General features: G+C 42.7%; 1 protein-coding gene across 1 annotated transcript; it reads left to right on the top strand.

Moving 5' to 3' along the window:
- Positions 1-532: 532 nt before the first annotated feature.
- On the top strand, positions 533-15,282 carry fgfr1op2 (FGFR1 oncogene partner 2). The gene is made up of 6 exons (XM_068050171.1): positions 533-630; positions 4,199-4,335; positions 8,575-8,692; positions 10,698-10,840; positions 13,472-13,585; positions 14,339-15,282. Exons 2-6 carry the CDS (start codon positions 4,201-4,203, stop codon positions 14,471-14,473), a joined length of 645 nt encoding a protein of 214 aa, XP_067906272.1. The 5' UTR covers positions 533-630; positions 4,199-4,200; the 3' UTR covers positions 14,474-15,282.
- The last annotated feature ends 1,537 nt before the right edge of the window (positions 15,283-16,819 follow it).

Here is a 16,819-nt window from a genome sequence, read left to right as displayed (position 1 = left end):
AATCAAGGGATATAGGGAGTGGGCGAGAAAGTGAAGTTGAGGCAGAAGATCAGCCTTGATCATATTGAATGGCGGAGCAGGATTGAGGGGTCATATGGTCTATACTCCTGCTCCTATTTGTTAATTCCTTATTAGCATAGATGCCTTTAAAGGGAAGCTAGATAAATGCACAAGGAAGAAAGCATTAGAAAGTTATGTTAATGAGGTTAAAGGAAGAAGGGTGGAATGGGACTCAGGTGGAGTACCCCTGTAGATCAGTTGGCCCGAATGGTCTCCTTTGTAAAATTAGGAACATTGGAATAGGAGGAAGCGATCTAACCCCTTGAGCCTGTTCTGCCATTCAATGACATCATGACTGATCTGCAAGCTAAATCCATAAATTCTATGTAAATCTCCCCTTAACTATCACTATTGCACTATTAGTAGTCACAGCGCCACCTGTGGCTTGGAGGCTGAATTCTCCCGGTTTTCGCACATGCGTAATGGAAACAACTACAACTCCCGACATGCCCCGCGCGATGCGGACGATCTGCGCTGGCGCAGAGCCGTCTGAGCCTGGAGGAGGCTCGTGGGGCTTCCGGGTCCGCGCAGCGAATGCCGGGAAGTTCATGGAAGCGGCTGCCAGATGAGGTGAGAGCGGCGGGAGGAGGACAGGGAGAGGGAAGAGGGCAGGGAGAGGGCGATGGCGTAGCAAGGGGAAGCCGCGGGTTAAGATGGTGCCACACGGGGTCTCCGGAGCTGCGGCGTCGGAAGTCAGCGCGGGGCCAACGGTCATCTTGATGCACTTCCCCTCCCCCCCCGTGATCCTTGCTCCCTCCCCTCCCCCCCGCGCGATCCTTGCCCCCTCCCCCCCGATGTTTGCCCCCTCCCCGCGCTGCACTTTGCCCCCTCCCCCCAGCCGCCCTTTACCCCCCTCCCCCCGCTGCCCTTTACCCCCTCCCCCCCACCGCTCTTTACCCCCTCCCCCCAGCCGCCCTTTACCCCCCTCCCCCCGCTGCCCTTTACCCCCTCCCCCCCACCGCTCTTTACCCCCTCCCCCCAGCCGCCCTTTACCCCCCTCCCCCCGCTGCCCTTTACCCCCCGCCGCCCTTTACCCCCTCCCCCCACCGCTCTTTACCCCCCGCCGCCCTTTACCCCCTCCCCCCACCGCTCTTTACCCCCTCCCCCCACCGCTCTTTACCCCCCTCCCCCGTCCGCCGCTCTTTACCCCCCTCCCCCGTCCGCCGCTCTTTACCCATCTTAGATCTCGTACTTTGTAATGAAGCAATGTACTTATAAAAGATCCACTGGGAAATAGTGATCATAATACCATTAACTTCTTGTTAAGTTTGAAAGTGATACATTCCAATCACAAACAAGAATCTTAAACAAATCCAATTACTAAGGTATGAGGGGAGAACTGGCTAAGGTTTATTGGGTAAATAGACTGGAAGATATGGTGGTAAATGAACAGTGGGAAACATTTAAAGAAACAATTCAAAGGGTTCAACAAAAGTGCATTCTGTTCAAAAACAAAAATTCGTCAAGAAAGACCCATCCTTGGCTCACTCAGGAAGTTAAGGAGAATATTAGACTAAAAGCAGAGGCTTACAATGTTGCAAAAAATAGTAGCAAGTCTGAGGATTGGGAGTGTTTTAGAAACCAGTAAAGGGCCACCAAAAAGATGATAAAGGAAGAAATAGAATATGTGGGTAAACTAGCCAACTCTTACAACAGATTGTAAGATCTTTTATAAGTACAGAAAAAGGAAGGGAGTAGCTAAGATAGATGCTGGTCCCTTAGAGGCAGAGACAAGAGAAATCATCATAGGAAATGGCAGAGGCATTGAACAAATATTTTGTGTCTGTCTTCACAGTAGAAGGCACTAGTTCCGTCCCAGAAATAGGCTGTAATCTAGAGGCTAAAAAGAGTGAGGAAACTTAGGATATTGATATCAGCTGAGAAAAAGTATTGGAGAAACTTGGGGCACTAAAATCTGACAAGTCCCAGGACCAGATGGCCTATATCCTAGGGTTCTAAATGAGATAGTGGGTGCGCTGGCTATGATTTTCCAGAATTCCTTGGATTCAGGAATGATCCTGTCAGATTGGAAGTTGGCAAATGTTACACTGCTTTTCAAGAAAGGAGGTAGAAAACTAGTTTTTTTAGGATATAACTAGTAGGGTAGATAAAGGGCAACAAAAGGAGACGTAGTATACCTGGATTTAGTCGTTTGGTAGGACAGAACTTGAGTATTGCTGAAAATAGAGACATGCTGTCAAAGCTTTTTGTCTTGCACTCATCAGGACAATCTTCAAGAATACCAATGTAAGGGAAAACAACAACTTTATACTGTATGAGAAGAGAGTGCTGATTGGTTGGCAAGTGAACTCTGATTGGTAGAGACGTTGCCATGGAGAATGCACCAGTTCTTGAGTTCTTTGCCCCCCCCCGCGCTCTTTACCCCCCCAGCCACTGCTCTTTGTTCAGATGTGATGTGGGTTGTGAACGATTGTTGCTGCAGTCCTCAGACCTGGTAAAATACAGCAGCTGCTTAGCTATCTAAATATAAATCCAGTTAATTGGAACATTGATAAGTAGGCTGGTAATGTAGTGTAGTGCTGCGGTGATTAAAACACAAGAGGTTTTCTATAATTCCCAAAGTGTTTTTTTTAACTTCATTTGGTTAAATCATTCTCTGGAGCAAGAAGGATTTTCTTCCATCAATTTTTCTATTTTTGCAACTGTCAGCAGGGCGCAATTGTTTGGACCCTCGCCTACAAGTCTGGTGGGTTCAAGTGTCACTCCAAGACTTGAGCATGTAGCCTAAACTGACTCTCTGGTGCAGTACTGGGAGAGTGCTGCATCATCGGAGGTGCTCTTCATTGAAATAAGCAAAGATCCCATTTCAGAGTTCCAGCATCCGCAGTATTTTGCTCTTATTATAAAGCCATCTGTCGGTTCTATGGTTATGGTAGTCTTTAAAGATCGCGGATGGAATTTTGTGTTGAGCGGGGGGCCCTGCCCACTGGCCTAAATGTCAGGTGCGAACCCGCCTCAGCTGGGCCTGCGTCTGTGCGGATCCATTCCAGGAGTTTTTGCTCCCCAGGCCCTTAACTGGCCTTGTGCGGGACTTTTACCTCCTTGAGGCAGGAAGTAGCACTTAACGGAGCTGCCAGCCAATCAGAGGGCCGGCGGTTCTCAGTCCCAGAAGCGCCACCGGGAGCGGTGGGCTCTGCTAGGACTACACCCAGCCAATGGAAGCAAGAAGACAGCCCCGGAACTGAGGTAAGTTTTTGGGGCCTCGCCAGGGACAATCAGCTGGGCCCCGGCGAGGCAAGGGGGTTGCTTAGGAAGTGGGAGTGGGGGGAGGTGAAAATATTGTCCAGTTGGGGTGGTTAGGCCGTGGGGTGAGGCCCTCCATGGGGCACAGGGTGCCCGATCATATGGGCAGCCCACAAGAAGGGGCTTTTGCCGCCCAGCTGCGGTAGGTAAAATACCAGTGGCGGCAGGAGAAGGCCCTTAAGTGGCAGTTAATTGGCCACTTAAGGGCCTTGATTGGCACAGGATGGGTAGACTGTTTCTCGCCGCCCTGCGTAAAATTGCAGAGGGGGCGGGAAGGCATCAGGAATGGCACCCCCCGCCACCCACTCAATTTTATGGCCTACCCCTACCACCAGCCTGCTCGTTGGGCGTAAATTCCAGCCCCTGTCTTCCGACTGACATTTCTTACTTGACCAACTCTACCAGTTCTACCCTTCTGATGAAGGGTCACTGACCTGAAACATGAACTCTGCTTGTCTCTCCACAGATGCTGCCAGACCTGCTGAGTATTTCCAGAATTTCTTGTTTTTATTTCAGATTTCCAGCATCTGCAGTATTTTGCTTTATTCTACCATAAATAGACCAGTTTACCCAGATGTTTTTTATTGGACCTTGCATCGCACAAAATTGGCTCCCATGTTTGTCTGCACAACACAACTGCACTGAGTCCAGTGTCGTCTTTATACTTGAAAAGGAAAGTTTGCAGGATATGGGGAGGGAATAGGACTAATTGGATAGCTCTTTCAATGAGCTGGAACAGGCACAATGGGCTGAGTTGATTCCCTCTATGCTGTACGATTCTACACACCAAAGCAATCTATTGTATGTGAAGTGTTTGGGATGTTTTCTGAATCACACAATAAGGTGCCAAGTAACGCCATCTTTTCTTTTACAGAAATGAGTTGTACTATAGAAAAGGTTCTGGCTGATGCGAAAGCACTGGTAGAACGGCTGAAAGAACATGATAGTGCGGCAGAAGCTCTCATTGAGCAGACCACTGCCCTTAATAAGCGGGTGGAGGCCATGAAGCAGGTGAGTGAAGTACAGCAGTTACTCTGCAATCATATTCAGCTTCCCAGCTGTGTTTTCTCCTTTTAAAAGTTTATTAAATTGAAAAGGCAAAATTAAAAGCACCATCTTCAAAAACCTTAAATACATAAGATACATAATTGACAAAGTTACTTGCTCACGCTGCTGATAGGAATTAGAAAATTGTCTGGATTTGCAGGTCAAGAATTCTGGTAATGCCTTTATTGAATCATGCAATTCCACACTGCCATGTATCAAGAAGCCAGCTCAGCAGTGTAACTGTGACTTGTTCAATAAGACTGTTTCATATAATGGTAATCCCTTCATGTGAAATTTTAACGGGAGGCAGGCAATGCAGCTGAGACCCCATTTATTGGCCATTCTCAGAGGTGGGCCTTCTTGAATTGCTGCAGTCCATGTGCTAGTGCCCCGTCAATAGAGTTAGGATGGGCAGCTCCAGGATTTTGAGGCAGCAGTGACCAAAGAATGCTGATGTTATGTTCAAGCTGAAGTCATGTACCACTTTGGAGGGGGTTGTGGGGGAGGGCAGTTGGGAGAACTTGGAGGTGTTGATACTGCAACTATTTGTCTCTGCTGGACGTTACAGGGACTGGAAGATGCTGTTGCTGTAGGTTTAGTAAATTTCTGTAGCACATCCTGTAGATAACATACTGCAGCCACAATCAGCTGACAGTGACAGGGATGGAGATTGTGTCTGCTAATCCTGGCAATATTATGGGGCTGTCAGAATTCTTACTTTAAATATAAATACTGTCATGTACAATCTACTGGCTTCAAAAGCTTATCCTAATCAGTACCTATTTATTTAGCTTGTTTGCACTCTGGTTCTTAATGTTGTGGTGTCCTGCACCTTAGGCTTTGCTCTTCACTTCAGTTTCTCAATTAATAAATTACATTATGTCTGGTGTATTGTAGGTGATGTGTTTTGGGTAGCAGAGTGTGTGTTACTGGAAGTTTTACGATATAGGTATTTTAGTTCTAAGCTGGCACCATTAGTCTCTCCACTTCCTGAATTTAATTTGGAGTGTGGCTTTCTTTCAGAAACTGCACTTGCCTAATTTACTAAACATGCCTGGTTTGAAAATATGTACTGATAAGCATCCATAAAGGAAGTTTAGTAAAGGGATAAGTAGCATGATATGAAGCAGATTAACGTAAGGACCTCTGGAGAAACTTAATCATTTAACAGCTGCCATTATGAGACACAAAAGGGAAAGAACCTCTGGTGTAAATTCTTAATCCACACATCGATGCATCCCTGTAAGTAATGGCAAAAGTTTATTATGTTTTAGTATGCGTATGCAGTACCTGAAAATAATGAATATTTAGAAATTGCTTGACGGCTCCAGTGCAAATGGTGAGTTGGATGGGACGTATAATATGATCCTAGAATAGAGTCTTGTTATATAAAACAGTCTTAATGTGGAATTGCTTCTACAAATCTGCCCCCGTTCACTGTCATTACTGCATTCAAAATGACAGATCAAGTTCGGAAGCTGTTGCTAGGATATCAACAAAGAGCAGTGCTGAGCTGAGTTTGAAATGTTCAAACTGTTTTTCGCAGTGAAAGACACTCAGTTTGCATATACATTTAACTCTTCACACTTGAGTGCATTTTGAGCTGTATAACAGGGTAAAGTACTGATGGAAAGAAGTCTCATAGTGGGAGCAATATGAGATAAGAGAGTAAATGGGAAGAAATAATATACACAGTGTCTTGTCTTATACCTCTCAGAAATACCCCAAAGCACTTCATTATCTGTGATTTATTTTCAAATGCAATCACTTCTGTTATGTAGGCAAAAACAGCAGCCATTTTGTACGTGGCAAGATCCCACAATCAGTAATGAGAGGACTGGCTTGTTAATTTGTATTAGTACCAATACGGCAAGCTCACTGTCAGCATTGCACATGATTATCATAAGTCGATGTTTACACACACTTTCCACAAAAGATAAGAACATAAATTGGAGAAGGAGTAGACCATGTGGCCCCTCGAGCCTGCTCCACCATTCAATAAGATCATGACTGATCATCTACCTCAACTCCACTTTCCCATCTTATCTCCATATCCCTTACCTCCCTTAGTGTCCAACAACATATCATTCTCAGTCTTGAATATACTCAGTGACAGAGCAGCCACAGCCCTCTGAGGTAGAGAATTCCAAAGATTCACAACCCGCTGAGTCAATCCTCATCTCAGTCCTAAATGGCCGACTCCTTATTCTGCGACTGACTCCTAGTTCTGGATTCTCCAGCCAGGGGAAACAGCCTGTCAGCATCTACCCTGTGAAGCTATCTAATAATTTTATATGTTCCAATGAGATCACCTTTCATCGAAACTCCAGAGTATATAGGCCCCTTCCCTCAATATAAGCAGAGGCCTAATGTCGTACTGAGCTGTACAGACTGTGAAGATGTCAGGTTCCACACCCAGCCTGTGCAGCGTTGGATGGTCTTAGTCGGGGCAGGTGATGCGGATCCTATACTGGACCTTGGTCTCCCCACGATATGGAGGGCTAAATCATCACTTTAAATTTGTTAGACCTCAGCCAGGTGGTGAAGAATAGAGCTGGAGCCTAGTCTTTATACACTTAGAAGCTTTTATTTACAGAGACGCACATTGCATATCGTGTTCCTCCAACCCAATAGCCACAGTTTCATATATATATGCATATGAGCACGTGCATTTCACTTAATGCCCACCGCCAGAGTACAATTAACACCCAATTAATATACAGTTAGCAATTTACTTCCTGATTTATCGCGTGTCTTTGGCTTTCAAACTTTGACTTTGCTTCAAAAAAGCTGAATCTGGGATAGAATGTTTGTTTAGCTGTCTTAAGTGGATCATACTGTTTTCTTGAAAAAAGGAAATATCCTTACATATGTTTTGTGTTTATTTAGAGACACTAGCTGTGCCCCATGTCCCTCAGCAAGTGTTCCCCTTGTTGGTTGTGCAATGCCTGGAGATGGTAACAAGTTTCTGTGATCTCCCAGGCTCTATGGAGGAGCGAATTTGTGAGGGAGCAAATAATTGGAGGAGGGATAGAGAGGGTTCAGGATTGACTGAGTTAGAAAGTAGATCCACCCTCATTAAGAAGTGTTAAAGGCAGTGCGAAGTTGCTGATGTAAATTGTTGTAGTTGGAAATTTGTCTGTCAAAAATCTATACTTTGAAACTTGTTAACTTAGAGGTGACCTGATAGAGGTCTTTAAAACTATGAATGGGTTGGACAGGGTAGATGTGGAGAGAATGTTTCCACTTGTGGGAGAATCCAAAATCAGAGACCATAAATATAAGATAGTTACTTAGGAATCCAATAGGGAAATATGAAACTTCTTTACCAAGAGAGTGGTTAGCATGTGGAACTCTCACAGGAAGTGGTTGAGACAAATAGCTTAGATGTTTTCAAAATGAAACTTGGTGAGTAAAAAAAGAGGGAATAGAAAGATATGCTGAAAGGCCGATGGAATGGGAGGACACTTAAATGTAGCATGGATTAGTCCCGCTGAATGGCCTGTTTCTGTGCTGTGTATTCTATGTAGTTCTTAAAGGAGACCTGACAGTAAAAAGCCTGCCATTTAGAGTTGTGTCCAGTCAAATGTCCAGGGCTCATCGGGTGATAGATGAGCATATCTTCATGCTCTTAATGTAGCAGTAAGGTGGTAGAGCACTAAAGTTCATTTGTTACTGAGCCTCATAGTTGTACAGTAGACACCTGTGGTATTGCATATAAAGATCACTACTATCTGTAAACAGTTTGTGTTTTAGTTACAATTATCACTACTTTTTCTTTATTGCAATATTATTTCCAATCACTAACTGTTCAGGAGAAGGACGAGGTGGTCTGTCGCCAGACATCTCCAAGACCATTGTTAGCTCCTCGCTCATCAATCAGCAGGAGCGACGACCTTGATAAAGTAGATAATGCCAGTTGATCCCTCTTGCGAGATATAACATTTATCACTTCTCTTTCTCTCATTAACCTATCCCCCACTGCCCCACCCCGAACTGAGAAAAGCAGATTTGTGTGTCGGGCAGATGCTGCAACTTTTAACTTGTAGTTTCAGACTCGCACTGAGCTGCTAGCATTGCATGATAACCTATTTCTGTGCACAGGGTAATTTGAACAAAATACTGTGGATTTGATGTTTTTGTTTTGTTCATTATGCCTGAGAAGAATTGCAGTCCCTATTCTGTTCTTGGTTTGTTGTTCAGTACCAGGAAGACATTCAGGAATTAAATGAAGTGGCCAGGCATCGACCCCGCTCCACCCTTGTGATGGGAATCCAACAGGAGAACAGGCAAATCAGAGACCTACAGCAGGAAAATAAAGGTGAACTTACATTGTGTCTATTCACAAAATTGATTGAGAGACACCACTCTGTGCAGATATCTCCCTTCAAACCATTCATCATTATTAGGCAATTTAATAGAATATACTTGAATTCTGTGCATCAGAACTCTCAATGATCTAATCAAGGTAACTAAAATGAAGCAATTTGTTACTGTATTTAGAGAGAAATTTATTTCATTCAGTGGGGAACAAGGCCACAATCTTAAAATTAAAGCTACACCATGTAGGAGTATAATGAGGAAGCATTTTTTTACACAAACTGCAGTGTAAATCTGGAACTCTGCCCCCCCACCCCACCAACCCCCTAAAAAGACTACTGATACTGGGGGTTGGTTGAAATTTTCAAGTGCGAGATTGATAGATTTTTGTCAGGTAAAGATGTCAAAAAACATGGATCAAAGACGGGTAAATGAGTTGAGGTAGAGATCAGTCATGATCAAATAGAATGGTGAAACAGGCTTGAAGGGCTGAATCGCCTCCTGTTTCTTTGTCTCTCCTTTGGTCTTATCTGAAAAACTTGATAACGGAAGCTAGGATGCCTAAATATTCAGTTTAGTCTGTTAAATCTTTCACTGATAGCAATAATAAAATAAAATCTGACTTTCCAGAGCTTTCCCACAGTTGTGGACAGTGGCTTGCTGCACTGTTTCCAAATACAGAGCTTTTTAATATAAAAGGGAGTGATCTGCAATGTACAGGATCTATTTGAAATGCTTTAATATCCGAGTTCTATCATTATTAAGCTGCTCAAAACCGCAACAACATTTCTCTCAACAGTAAAAAAAAAAACACGTGAAGGATCAGTGAGGAGTATTTACACTCCAGCTGTAGCATCGGTTGGAAATGATTTCACTTCAAGCCCCATGCAGCAGTTACAATGTAAAGGAATCGTTTGGGCCTTAATGATCAATTTACACTGTCTAGGCTTAGAATCGGAGTGAAGCCGAGGCCACCTTGCCCTGATATTAAACTTGTAGTGCACGTGCACACTAAATTTGCTTTGATTGCTGATCTATGAATGAAAGTACACTGCCTAAAGATTTTGCCGTTTTCCTGTTTATCTATTTGCACTCCTAACCACCACAGCAAATTAATTACACAGGAATGTTTTATTGGATTTTTGCTCGCCATTCATCAAAGCAGGCAGCTGGGAACTTGCGTCAGCCTTTCTTCAATCTGTCAACTCCAACAATCCAGCCAGTTGGTGCTGAATTGCTTTGCAGTATTTTGCCTGAATATAGTGTTAAATTTATCAACATCGTGCATTATGCATTCTAATCATTAAGTTACATGTTTCAGTGTATTCCAGTAATCTATGTTGACAGTACCGATGGAGTACTGTATTCCCGGAACTATTATACTTCAAATGAGGTGTTAAGCTGAGACCATGTGTGCCTATTCGGTTTGACATTCAAGGTCCCACATCTATTTGAAGAGCAGTGGCTAGTTCTCCTGTTGTTGCAGCCGATTTTCCCCTTCTCAGCCAACATCACTAAAAGCAAGTTAGCTGGCCTTTCATTTCTGTTCTGTTTTTGGGATCCACAAAGTGGCTGCCATGATTGTCTACATCACAACAGTCCTTGCACTTCAAAATAATCCATTGTGAAATACTTTGGAACATTTCTGAGGGTTCTCAAAGCACTTACTAAACACAAGTCTTTTCATGTGTCATGAGTTAGGAAAACTTGTCTTCAACAAAGCTTATAACCTGCACTTTCTCCATACAGTAACACCTGTAAGTCTGAGAGTATTGGGAGTCCTTTGTAGCTGCATGTTCAGAAGCCTGTCTCTGCCATTGCACTTTTTGTGTTGCTCACATGTTCAGTGGTTCTTTTCAGGCTTTGAATCTGTTTGGTGGACTCTGCTCTTAGTTTTAGCATTACAAGAAGCTTGGTAAAAGCAAGATGCTTTTAATAGGATAGTGCGCAGCATTACTGGGAAACATAGGCCATGAGTTGTCATTGGAATCTCTTCATGTTCCTAGAACTACGGACATCACTGGAAGAACACCAATCTGCGTTGGAGCTCATCATGAGCAAGTACAGGGAGCAGATGTTCCGCCTGCTGATGGCCAGCAAAAAAGATGACCCTATGATGATTACAAAATTAAAGGAACAGCATTCCAAGGTTAGTGGCAAGATTTCCTTTGTTTTGTGTGTCAGCTGCCTTGCATAATGAACATGATTCACTCTTCAACTGCACCAAAATAGAATTGTTGCATCTTGTACTAAAAATTTTCTGTTTCAATTCAAAGTTTAAAATATCCAGCTTAATTCTTATGACGGCAAAAATAAGCTAATTACTAGAGAACCTCAATTATTTTACGCAGGCAATTATGATCTGGAATACACTGCCTGAAGGTGGGTGGCAACAAATTCAATAATAAATTTCAAAAGGCAATTGGAAAAATTTGCTGGGGGAGTGGGACCAATTGGGTAACTATTTGAAAGAGCTAGCACAGGCATAATGGGCCAAGTGGCCTCCTCCTGTGCTATAAGATTCTATCCTTTCAAGTATGAGATATAATGTGGTGCCACCTAGGCCCTATGGAAAGGGCATTGAAGTGCTTAACTTAAAAAATGCAATATTATTGTCGGAATAGTTTTTTTGTAATGCGTCAGGTTTGTTTTCAAACTGAGCGCTCCATTCAATTAATGTACTGCAGTGTAGAGGCCTGCTACCTGACCCGAACCCGACGGGACCCAACAACATGTGTCGGGTTCAGTTCGGGCCCATCTTCAGGCTCCGGCTTTCGGGCTCGGGTCAGGCCGAGTCCAAGTCGAGTCAGGTCGGGCCGGATTCGCAGGGTCAGTGCTGTGCTGGTAAGTATTAAAAATTAAAAACTTACCTGAGCTGGGAGTCCGGGACGAAACTGAGTCTGCACAGTGGGCGAGTGACGTCACTGTGACATCATCACGCATGTGTGGCAGCTTCGTGGAGGTTCCGAGTCGGGAGGTAAGTGAATGGTCGAGTCGGGGCAGGCTGGGGTCGGGTCGGGCTTGGGGCAAAAGCAGAGGGACTGGGGACGGGTCGGGCTGGGGTCCATGGTTGTTCAGTCGGGCTCGGGTCCGCAGTGGTTCAGTCGGGTTCGGGTCGGTTTCGTTTTCCCGACCTAAAGTAGGCCTCTACTGCAGTGGAATTTGATCCAACCTATAATATACACCTATATTTTCTGGAGTTTGTGATTGACTCCAGCCTGATGATGACCACCTCTCTCTTGTGGCTGTAAAGGCCCCATAGTAAATAAGTTTTACGCATTCTTCCCAGTGAATGAGCCCACAGCACAAAACTGACCCTAAATTGGCAAATTTGCTTGCAAATTGCAAGGATTCCTAGTGTGAACCAGGAAAAGTTCACTGGTGCACTCCAGGTGCTTGTTAGAGGCTACGGCCTGTTGTTGAGATAGAGGTCTTCATTAGAGGATATCCCACTGGTTATCTTGGGTCTGGAGCACAGTTGCGCTGTTTAACACATGCACACTTTAAGATTACTGGTTTAAACAGGAAGATCCAGAAAATTATAGCTACTTATAAACTGCTGAGGTTAATAGGAAGTCAGTTGTAACTTGGTAAGTTTCAGACTCTTGATCTGAAATATTTTGAATAAGAATGTTTTGTCTCTGTTGTGCTGGATCTGAGATCTTCAATATTTAGTGCAGACAGTCCATATCCTTGGAGCTTGTCTGTTTTGACTTGCACACGGTCCCAATTTCAGACCAAAAAGGCCAAGGTCATTCATAGGTCACTCATTTAATAATTCATAAAACATATTTTTAAACAAAGAAGAGAACACTTAACTATATTTTCAGTGCAGTGCACAAAGCAGTTTGACTTTGGGAATTTTTTTTAAACAACAAATGATTCATGAACATAATTTGTGCTGGATTTTGCGATAGACGTAATGGAGATGCTATCAGCGCTTACCGTTCTTAAAGTGTAAATCAGGCAGCAGCTTCCAGCGATTGCACATGTGCAGTTCAACATGGAAACCTGGAAGTTGCTGTCCAAGTTGATCTCCTTTAGAAAGTGCACTATACCAGTATTTCTCAGGAACTCAGCATTGAAACACATGGAACAGTGTGAAGTTTTGGTACTTGTGTGATAGGTACCCACTAAACTCTCCAGAAAAGGTTTGGGTTTGTTGATGCCAGTGTAAGTAATTTTTTAGTGATGAGCGAAGTCTTAATTATTGATAAACAACCTTCCTGGCACTGAAAATTAACTTTAGCAAATTGGAGTCTCATTCCATCAGATCTTAATTAATTGTTCGAAATTACCAATTATTTTCCTTTTTCTTTCCGTCTCTTTTACCTCTGTTAATCCCATCTTTCTTTCCCTTTCCCTTAATTTCGCTTTCTGTGCCTGATTTTACAGTGAATTAAATATTCTACCTAATGCTTCAGATTCAGACTCTGCTTATTAGCAATTCTTCAGTTTGATTGGTTAAGGAGACATGTTGTCACTTTCTCTGTTCATGCCGCCAGATCCCTATAGGAGATGCTGCTTACTCAATGATTGGCTGACAACAACCTCCAGTGCAAAATCCGTGGGCAAATGTAACTGATGGCTGGCACCATTTGCTGACTGCAAAATCCGGCCCATGCATGTCCCTGCATCTGTAAATGTGTACAAGAGGAAGTGGACTGGTACATTGGAATTCTGTGCTTGGTTAGGAGTGAATTGTGATCCTTCAAAGTAAGTTGAGCAGCAGTGGCTGCTTTACTGTGCAGAATTTATTTGTTGGTATTGTTCCCTGCAGGAACTCCAGGTCCATGTGGATAAAATCAATGAAATGGCCACAGTGATGAGAAAAGCGATTGAGATAGATGAACAACGCCTGTTCAAGGAACAAGAGAGAATTATCCAGTTAGAAGTGAGTGAGTAGAATGCAAATATGAAAATATAATCGGTCCCCTCGTCATTGAAAGTTGCTTCTCTCATCTTTTGTCATTAAAGTTCTGCTTTATCCTGGTGTTTTCATTGCTTAATTCAAATGATTGGATAGTTCAGTTTTTTAATGTTGAGAATGACGATTGTCAGGAGGAGACTGTAAGAGTTTACACATCTGAAAGGTGTCTTTAATGCCTGCTGTACCATAGCTTCTGCTTTTACAGGCCTGTTTGCAGTCTTGAAGCTATTTGAAAGACATAGCAATCATTCTCAATGAAATGGAAGCAGAGAATACTGAAAGTACATAACAGCTCCAGGCAACATCTCTAAAGAGAAAAGACAGATTAATGTTTCAGGTGTGGGGCCTTTTTACAGAACTTTTAACACCTGACAGGCTCAATCTTTACCCTTACAGATGCGGAGAGATATATTTCTGTCGTTTTCTGTTTCAAGTCTGGTTTCCATTTTTTGTTCTGTTGTATTACACCAGCCTGTTTTCAGAGGTTAAACAATTGTTTTGAATAGTCATTTTCAGGATGTATGATCAGCATAGGAACTCAATGCACTAGTACGTATAATGTTTAATGTGGAATGTTGCTGGCACTGAAGCACAAGGGAGCTATGGGAAAATGGCTGTTAATGCAATGCTAAAGTTCCAGCTGACCTGTTTGAATTCATCCCTCAGTTTGGATGGCATTACCGAGGTTGTGTAAGAGCTGCAATTGTTTTTTTGCAGTTCGAAAACAAAGGCTTGAGGGAAGTGCTGCAGATAAACAAAGAATCGTTTCTCTACCTGAAAGAAGACAGATCAGAAAATACGTCATTGTCTGACTTAGTGACGAATGCCAATCTCAGCATGCGGAAGAGCTGAAAGATGCTCAAATCCTCGAGCTTCCACTTATTAGTCTCTGTGTCAGCACGTGTTAACGTTCTATCCAAGTTGACTGAGCCAGTGCATCAAATAGGTACAGATTACCGTCAATTTTTGAAGCTAAATAAGGGTTTCATGACTAACTAAATAAACTGACAGAAGTAGCTTACTATTTTTCATTGCATGGTTGTTAAGTTTTTTTAAAGAAACTAATCTGTACACTTGTTTGTTTTGTTTATTGTGGCTGGCATTTTATGTCCAGTTCAGGGTCCAGCCTCATTCCTATCTGGTTGTCTGCTGGAAAGTACGATTAACAATCAACATACATTGTTGCTGCTGTCACCAGAACAGGCCTCAGGGAAAATAAAGCAATCACTAGTTCATGAATTACCCTTTGCAACTATTTAACTATGAAACCCCTGTGTGTATATAAAGAAAATGAAATTCAGTGTAATTTATAATGTTGATAGTTGGGGGTTGGGGAGGGCAAGGGAGAAGAGGAACAGATTGTGCCATACAGCTAAACATTACTATCTCAAAGTTGGAATTGGATAAATATTTATTCTTTAGAAGTTTAACTGACCAGGACTAGCAAGTGTAATCCAGCAAAAGAGCAGGGTGGGAGAAGTGAGGTTTGTGCTAAATGTGCTCCTGGTCAAGCCTATAGAATAAGTTCTATTTTTTACCATGTTTATTCACAATGTGAGATCAGTAACTCGGATTGGGTTGTTAATCCTGCAATTTCTGTACAATATAATGTCTGTGGATGTGTGTATTTTTCTGTTTTAATAAAGAGATATTGATTAAAATCTGCTGTCACATGCACATTCAAGCATTGAACCAGTGAATCACTACGTACAATATACGAATTAGGAGCAGGAGTAGGCCACTCAGCCCCTCGAGCTTGCCCTGCCATTCAATAAGTTCATGGCTGAACTGAATACTCCACATTCTTGCCTACCCTGGATAATCTTTCCCCCCCTTGCTTATCAAGAATCTATCTACCTCTGCCTTAAAAATATTCAGTCTCTGCTTCCACCACCTTTTGAGGAAGAGAGTTCCAAAGACTCATGACCCTCTGTGAGAAAAAATTTCTCTTCGTCTCTTCCTTAAATGAGTGACCCCTAGTTCTAGATTCTCCCACAAGAGGAAACATCCTTTCCACATCCACCCTGTCAAGACCTCTCAGGACCATATGTTTCAATCAAGTCGTCTCTTACTCTTCTAAACTCCAGTGGATACAAGCCGAGCCTGTCCAACTTTTCCTCATAAGACAACCCGCCCATTCCAGATATTAGTTTAGTAAACCTTCTTTAAACTGCTTCCAACGTATTTACATCCTTCTTTAAATAATGAGACCAATACTATACACTACTCCAGATGTAGTCTCACCAATGCCCTTTATAACTGAAACAAAACCTCCCTACTTTTGTATTCAATTCCCCTCACAATAAACAATAACATTCTATTAGCTTTCCGAATTACGTGCTGTACCTTATGCGATTCATGCATGAGAACACCTAGATCCCTCTGCATCTCAGAGCTCTGCAATCTCACCATTTAGATAATGTTTTTTTATTCTTCCTGCCAAAATGGACAATTTCACATTTTCCCACATTAGCTTCCATATGTCCTCTTCACAACCTACTTTCCTACCTATCTTTGTGTCATCTGCAAATTTAGCAACCATACCTTCGGTCCCTTCATCTAAGTCATTTATATAAATTGTAAAAAGTTGAGGCCCCAGTACAGATCTTTGTGGCACACCACTCATTACATCTTGCCAACCAGAAAATGACCAATTTATGCCTACTCTGTTTCCTGTTAGCTAGCCAATATTCTATCCTTGCCAATATGTTACCCCACACCATGAGCTTTTATGTTCTGCAATAACCTTATCAAATGCTTTCTGGAAATCTAAGTACAGTACATCCACTGGTTCCCCTTTATCCACAGCACATGTTACTTCCTCAAATAACTCCAATAAATTGGTAAACCCGATTTCCCTTTGACAAAACCATGTTGACACTGCCTGATTACCTTAAACTTTTCTAAGTGTCCTGTACAATGTCTTTAATAATAGCTTCTAACATCTTCCCTATGACAGATGTTAATCTAACAGGCCTGTAGTTTCCTGCTTTCTATCTGTCTTTTTGAATAAAGGAGTTACATTTGCTCTTTTCCAATCTAATGGAACCATCTGTGAATCTATGGAATATTGGAAAATTAAAACTAACACATCAACTATCTCTAGCCACTTTTAAGACCCTAGGATGAAGAATATCAGGACCTGGGGACTTGTCAGCTCCAACAATTTGCTCAATACCACTTCCCTGGTGATTGCAA

The sequence above is a fragment of the Heterodontus francisci genome, chromosome 18 (assembly GCF_036365525.1).
Source record: "Heterodontus francisci isolate sHetFra1 chromosome 18, sHetFra1.hap1, whole genome shotgun sequence".
NCBI lineage: Eukaryota > Metazoa > Chordata > Chondrichthyes > Heterodontiformes > Heterodontidae > Heterodontus > Heterodontus francisci.
This window is presented reverse-complemented; position numbering and strand designations above follow the sequence as displayed.